This window comes from Panicum virgatum, chromosome 1N, assembly GCF_016808335.1.
Source record: "Panicum virgatum strain AP13 chromosome 1N, P.virgatum_v5, whole genome shotgun sequence".
In the NCBI taxonomy this organism is placed as follows: domain Eukaryota; kingdom Viridiplantae; phylum Streptophyta; class Magnoliopsida; order Poales; family Poaceae; genus Panicum; species Panicum virgatum.
In genome coordinates, this window is record NC_053145.1 from 51,661,757 (window position 1) to 51,668,667 (window position 6,911).

The 6,911-nt window shown below is 53.8% G+C and overlaps 1 protein-coding gene across 2 annotated transcripts; it reads left to right on the forward strand.

The window, feature by feature from the left end:
• Positions 1–5,012: 5,012 nt before the first annotated feature.
• LOC120656529 (defensin-like protein CAL1) lies at positions 5,013–6,705 on the forward strand. 2 transcript variants are annotated; one of them, XM_039934644.1, is made up of 3 exons: positions 5,013–5,203; positions 5,289–5,566; positions 6,484–6,705. In XM_039934644.1, exons 1-2 carry the CDS (start codon positions 5,140–5,142, stop codon positions 5,465–5,467), a joined length of 243 nt encoding a protein of 80 aa, XP_039790578.1. In that variant the 5' UTR covers positions 5,013–5,139; the 3' UTR covers positions 5,468–5,566; positions 6,484–6,705. The 2 variants fall into 2 exon arrangements, with proteins under 2 accessions (XP_039790578.1, XP_039790577.1); XM_039934643.1 differs by having other exon boundaries at positions 5,024–5,203; positions 5,286–5,566.
• The last annotated feature ends 206 nt before the right edge of the window (positions 6,706–6,911 follow it).

Consider the following 6,911-nt stretch of genomic DNA (forward strand, 5'->3'; position numbering starts at 1 on the left):
ACATTGACACGTGCACTATTAACGTGTCAGGGACTGAGGGTGTGTTTAGTTCATTTTGCATTTTGCGTTTTTACAAGAGAATCTTCAATATTTGAAGTACCAAATGTAGACTAATTGCAAAACTAATAATAGATCTCGTCTGTAAACTACGAGACGAATCTAATGAGTCTAATTAATCTATCATTAGATTATGTTTACTGTAGCAATTTAGTGTATAATCACGTCCTAATTAGACTTATTAGATTCGTCTCGGATTTACAGTCCATTTGTATAATGCGATTTATTTTTCGACTACATTTAGTACACTATGCATGCGATTTACAAATTTTTTGCGTTTTGCCTTTTGGCATCTAAACACGGCCTGAAAGAGGCGCGATCTTGATAGATGCAGACACACCGATAGCCGGTGGGGGGATTTGAAGACAGGTAGTAGTGAACATGTGATTCTATTAAATTTCTCTTGCAGTCATGGCGGACCCGAGAGAGGAAGGAATCGCACTGATGTCGGTAACAATTTTTCCCTCGTTTTAATGTTTTGTCGTGTTTATCTTTTCGAGAAAAGATAACATGGTATTCATGTTATCGGGTTCGCCTTTTTTTAATTCTTGGATTATCGATCATCTTTACTTCATCCGAACACTAAGGTCCTCTACTTTTTCTAATGTTTGATGGAACCTGGTGAGGTGGTCACCTGAGTGGTACATTTGTTTAGTCAAAAGGACGAAACGAAACGGCAAGAATTAAGCAAGCATTCGACCTAAAAACTAAAGCAACTTTACAGGTCGTCGTGGCAGATGCACACGCACCACCACTGCCGAAGCAACCTCGACATACAAGTTATTTCTTCCTGGTGTACCACATGCATGCTTTCTTACCGAATGCTTATTTGACCGGCCTCAGTAACGACTATCAATTCAGCTCCGCACATTTGACAGGGACATGGGCCAAAGTAAATAAAGGAACGGGTAACTGACCGATCGGCCGACCAGTTGCTCTTGTGATTTTCACCGCTCGAGTGCGCTTGCCCGTCCATGGCCACTCAGCCGTCAATTGTTGCCAGTTACCTACCGTAAGTGCAACGCCACAATGCAGAGGCGGTGCAGCCTTTTGTTCATCTCTTCCTCCCTTTTTTACCTTTCTTTCCGTCCCCGCGACACGAATGGCCGGGGTTGCCGGAGCAGCCTGCTGCTTTTGCACGAGCAGCGTCTGGACGTGGCGTGCGTGCAAGATCGCCGTCGTCCGCTGGCCGCTCTGTTTGGACTCGGAACACCGGCGTTGAGTGGCGGAGGTGTTCCCCGCCGTGATCGCCCGTACTAGAACTCGATCCGCACGACGAAGAGAAGCGAGGCGAGAACATATCCGCAGCGCACCGCACGAAGGGTTAACAATGATTACGCTAATCCCAGCTGCGGAACCGGATTCTCGCGCCTAATTAATGATGGCGCGCGCCTTGTTTATCACCCTGCCGGCCCCAGCGCCCGCACTAGCGAGCAGCACGATTTGATGAGTTGACACCGCCCAGTGATCTGATGGGAAACCAATCTCCCCCCGGCACACAGGCGCACAGCAGTGCGCGCACCGAACGGCTCCATCCGATCCGGCGGCGCCGGCACCCTGACATCACCGCACCTGCGGCCTGCGGGCCGCGGCACGAACCACGGACGCCGCCCCACCCACCCACTGGGCACTGGCCGCTCCGCTCGTGCGTGCGTGCGCTCTACGTGGCGCGACGCCGCGCGCGCGCACTCGCCGCCGTATCGGGGCTGAAAAGGCCGGGGCGATTTGCTTCGGGTCGCTCACTCCGCTGGCACCCGGGTTCGCTCGACCGGCGGCGCGGCGAGGCACCGAGAGCGCGCGGCGGGAGACATGCGCGCGTCCCCCGGCGACGCCGCGCGCGCCGGTGGGCCGGCCAGCTTTATTTCGCTGTCGCTACCTAACCACGAACAACGAGAGAGGGCGTCAAAGCAGCCCATCAGAGGCCGCGTACAAAAGCAAGCGCGGTGCTTCGTGCGCGCGCGCCCTTTTTCGCCCCCGTGTGTGGTGCTCGCTCAGTCAGCGTGTGTGTGCAGTGTGTAGCAAAGCTAGCACTCCAGTACATCGTATGGAGGAGAGGAAGGCCTCGATCGCTTTGGCCTTTTGGGGGCGGTGGCCGATTCGAGTTGTCGTTGCGTCAAGGGATGGCAACGGGGCCATCCCCGACGGGGATCGGCAGAACGTTCTTGCCCCCGAGAAAGCAAAATGTCCCCGTTCCCCTCCCCATCACCACTTGCGGGGAAGAAATTTCTCCCGTCCCGTCCCCGAACGGGGATCATGTACCCGACGGGGCCCCGAAATCGACAAATCTCCAAAGAACTTGAGCATATGAGGAGGAAGAAAACTTTCACTGGGCGTCAATGGTGGATCCCGCAACCACCATCTCACCGGCAAGCCGCCGACGGGCGTGGTGGCGTGAGCTCGGGCATGTAGTGTGTGGCCCGGTGGCGCGGGCCTGCGGCGCCGGCGTCTGGACTCGGGAGCGAGCTGTGCGCGGCCTCGGGAGGGAGCTGTGCGCGGCCTCGGCGTCAACCATCGGAAGCGAGCAGTGCGCGGTGGGAGATCAGGGGGCGCGGTTGAAGAGGGACTGCGGGAGGCCAAAGGCGGCTGCTCGGCTGGACGCTGAGTGAAGATGCCGGATTGGCTAGCTAGGGTTATGGATAATAGGCTTCACTACTTGGGCTTTTTTTTTGCCCAAAGATATATGCAGACCATGTTTGGCTTGACGTTTTTGCGAAACTGGATGTTGGCTACGATCCCCGACGGGGAACGGGGACGGGGAGACATGAAACGTTTCCTCCCCCGCTTCACCCGATGGGGACAAAAATAGCCCCGTTAAGCTCCCCGCGGGGACTAAATACATACCAAATACACCCCCTAATGGATGAAATCCCGGTCGGGGATCGGGGATCGGGCCCGTTGCCATCCCTCACTCCTCTGGTTCGTTGGACTCGGATCCACGACGCACGCTTGGACCCCTACAACCTGGGCTTCTATATAGGAGTACTTGTCTGAGGAAGAGGGGATCGACCTACTTATAAAAGAGCTAAAGCGCAGCCCAACAGGGCAGCTTGCACGCACGATCTACCGGCAAAAAGAAAGAAAACGAAACTATCTGCGTTTGTAGTTGAATGACACTGGTGCCGCCGCATTAGAATTATTTCGTCAGTACCGGTAACCGGTAAAGAAGCAGGCGCCGGCCACTAACCTCGGCCACTAACCCAATGGTCAAGCAGTTCATACCAGATCAGAGCAGCTGCATCGTCTGCAGTATGGCAGCATCGGAGACTCTAGCTTCTATTGTTGTTGTTTTTTTCAACAAGGACGGTGGCGCAGGCAGGAATGCCATCGACGTTTGCGGCACGTTGGTTTGTCGACTGATGACGTTACAGGCACAAACTGAAAAACCGTGGGCTTCGAGTGCCAAGTGATACTACTGATATGTGCTTTTGGTCAGTTGGATGGAGTTCCGCGGTGACGCAGACCGCACAGAAAGAGTCACACGGCTCCAATTCTCAATGGGCGATTTGCTATTGCGTCGGTCCAACAGAGATGCGGCTTCTTTGGAAATCTTAAAATATGATCTAGGCTATGTGGTTTATGATGTTTTTTTTGGAAATTATGCGGTTTATGTTTTCGAGAAAAGAGAGTAATGTGCACCTTTTTTTTAAAAAAAATAGGAAAACTCCTCCGGAAAAGAAAAATGGGGAAAAAATTGACTGCGAATGAGCATAGATCTGGGCCTTGGTGGCACTATTAATCCGGCCCAGATCCCTTGTCCGAGATTGTACGGCCTAGTTTCTTCTTTTTTTTGAAACGATAGGGCCCGGTAATACTAGTACTCTTCCAGATCGTGATAAAATGGGCCACGAGAGAACTGTGGCCTTCTATCCCCTTACTCTACATGGGCTACTCTGCACAAAGATGGGCCTGCACGGTATGTATGGCCCATCTCATATTTCATTGCTTGGACTTTTCCGCGTACTGCGTCGTGTGTCAGCTTATCTCGCGGTAAGGACCCCCTCAAAAAAAAAAAAATCTCGCGGTAAGGCACTCGAGCAAGAATGTGTGGTCTGAATTGGATACCCCGTTTCTACCGGCGACCCCTTGGTTCGCTGTCGGCAGTGCGATCTGCTGTCCCAGTGGCCCAACCCGTCGCCATGGGCATCTGCTCGCCGATCCATCAGATCAGGCTTCATCTTTTTTTGAAAGGTTGGATCAGGCTTCAGGCCCCGGCATCCCACCGCGACTGACGAAGCATCATCATCCACAAAGAGCCAAGAAGTTGGCAGAGGCCATGCCGACGTGTAGCAGACTAGGCAGGGATAGCACACAGCCTCTCTCAGAGCATGTATTATGACCGGCTGCAAGTTGGCTGAGTCCCTTGCTGGCGGAGAGAGAAAAGAAGAGAGAAAACGGAGCGGGCGTCTCACGAAACGCCGAGCTGAAACAGGCGGATACGAGCGTGCTGCGCTGCTGCTATGCTGCGTCCCTATTGGACGCATGCGCTGCTGCATGCCGCTGCCACATTAAATACGTGCCACGGTAGCGTTCATTTCGCCAGCAGGTGGGCGTTAATTTTGCCCTTGCTCTCATGGACTGGACGCGAGAGGCTCCTGTCCAAGCACCATGTCCATCCCGTGGCCCCCCTGCCTGAATCGGGGTCCCAGTTCTGAGCGGCAGCGCGTGCATCGCATCGTGTGCCAGACCTGCAACCTGCATGCAGCAGCTATAGTACTCAGCTAGAGTACTGCGTGTGAATCTGGCCCGTGAGAGGCTACGACGCTCCACCGCGCTGTAGCAGATGGAACCATCGCGCCCCCGCGTGTTCCTGCACAGCCTCTGGCTCTGATCACCAGTAAAGGCATTCTCAACGCGTCGAGAAAGTGGCTTAGCTTGCAGTTGGGTCCTGTTCTAGGCCGTGCTAATCAGCTCTGACCTTAAGCATCAGCTAAAACCTCTAGCTCGATGCGGACGCTCTATATAAACCCTCCCTCCTCCCATCCATCCCATTCCCATCCCTTGCTACCTGCATCCATCGACCTTAGCGAGCTCACAGTTCAATCAGGTCCGGTTCGGCTTCAGGCCGGGCTCGTCACCGAGGAGATGGCGCTCTCTCGCCGCATGGCCGCGCCGGTCCTCGTCTTCCTGCTCCTCCTCGTCGCCACAGGTACACTGCCAAGTGTGTTACCGTGTTCGTTCATTCCTAGACTGCCCTAGCAAATCAATTAACCTCTCCCTCTTTGTTGTAGCAGAGATGGGGCCGGCGACGGTGGCGGAGGCGAGGCACTGCCTGTCGCAGAGCCACCACTTCAAGGGCCTGTGCGTGAGCAGCAGCAACTGCGCCAACGTCTGCCGGACCGAGAACTTCCCCGGCGGCGAGTGCAAGACGGAGGGCGCCACCCGCAAGTGCTTCTGCAAGAGGATCTGCTAGCCGCCGGCGCCGCCCGGCACGCAATGCGAGCCGAGCACTGGTCTTGGTTCTGTTCGTCGGTTCTTCGTCATGCACGCTGCGCCGTGATGCTGCAGCGGGCTGTGTTCCCGGGATACTGGTTTTTAGGTTACTGTAACTTTTCTTTCTCCTGGTCAATTTTTTTCCACCAAAACACATGGTGGGCCCCATTGACCGCCTGCCCCATCGGCCCCTCCCTCGCGTCCGTGTCCAAATCCATCCATTCCCACGCCCACCCCACCACCGCGCCCTCCGCCATGGATCCCTTCCACCACCTCAACACCTCCTTCTCCAACCCTACCACCCACTGCTCTCCCCCTCCCCGCCCCACCACCCCCACTTCCCTACCCTCCCGCCCCCGCCGCTTCCCCAGCCCGCCGAGGCCGCGCCGCAGTCCTTCGCCGCGAGCCTCGACCGGGAGCGCCTGCCGCAGTGGTCGCACGCCGAGACGGCGGCGTTCCTCGCCGTCCGCGCCGAGCTCGACCACTCCTTCCTCACCACCAAGCGCAACAAGGCGCTCTGGGAGGCCGTCTCCGTGCGCCTCTAGGGGAGCGGCGGCGGCGGGGAGCGGCGGGTCCGGCGGCGCGAGCGGCGACGGGGCGCGGCGGGAGGCGCGGTGCGCCTGCAGGGGCGGCGGCGCTCGCCACCAGCGCCGCCCCCTGCCCAGATCCAGTTTTTTTTTCTTTGCATACAAATTTTTTTAAAAAAATAATAGCCAAGTTTTTTTTTGGATGTACATATTTTGTTTCTTCCATTTGATAAATTTCTCTCTGTCAAAATTTTTCTCGTAATTTTTTTTATCTCACCAATTTGTTTCTTGAATTTTTTTCTACCCACTAATTTTTCACATTGAAAAATTATTTGACTCATAAAAAAAATGTCTGAATTTATTTTTATCAGAAAACGACATATTTTTTTCTAAAAACAGAAAAAAAAACTGTCGGAAAATCGACCGTATGAGAGCCTCCCGTACGGTTGACCGTAAACTAGCAATGCCCCTGTGTTCCTCTCGTCTCTTGTTCTCTTTACCTGGAATAAATTAAACTCGGTGCTGGTGATGCCTGTGCGTGTGGAACATCTCACTGTTGTTCTGCACCCGTATGCACTCCATTATTAGTGTAGTAGGCAAGATGATGTAAGGTCCTCCTTTCAACATTGATGTAATAATGTGATGCAGTTTCGTGCTAGTTCAGCTTAATTAAGTGCGAGGTTTTCTTTAATCGTTACTTGTTTGGTTGGTTGACTGACAAGCAAGCAGAGGCACTTCTGAATAAATTATGAGGCACACAAAATAGACAAACGCTAACTAGTCTCTTCCAATTCGAGAAAATTACACACCCAATTTATTAGCAGCTGTTAAATTTAGTGTTAGGTCATGTTTGTCAGTTCTAAGTTAAGCATTTGACTATTCTAAGTTCCAATAATG

Bases quoted from the DNA above. Each gene is read 5' to 3' on its own strand.
- LOC120656529 (XM_039934643.1), top strand. From the start codon at position 5,140: ATGGCGCTCTCTCGCCGCATGGCCGCGCCGGTCCTCGTCTTCCTGCTC. The intron at 5,204-5,285 runs GTACACTGCCAA...TCTTTGTTGTAG, and splicing joins GCTCCTCCTCGTCGCCACAG to CAGAGATGGGGCCGGCGACG.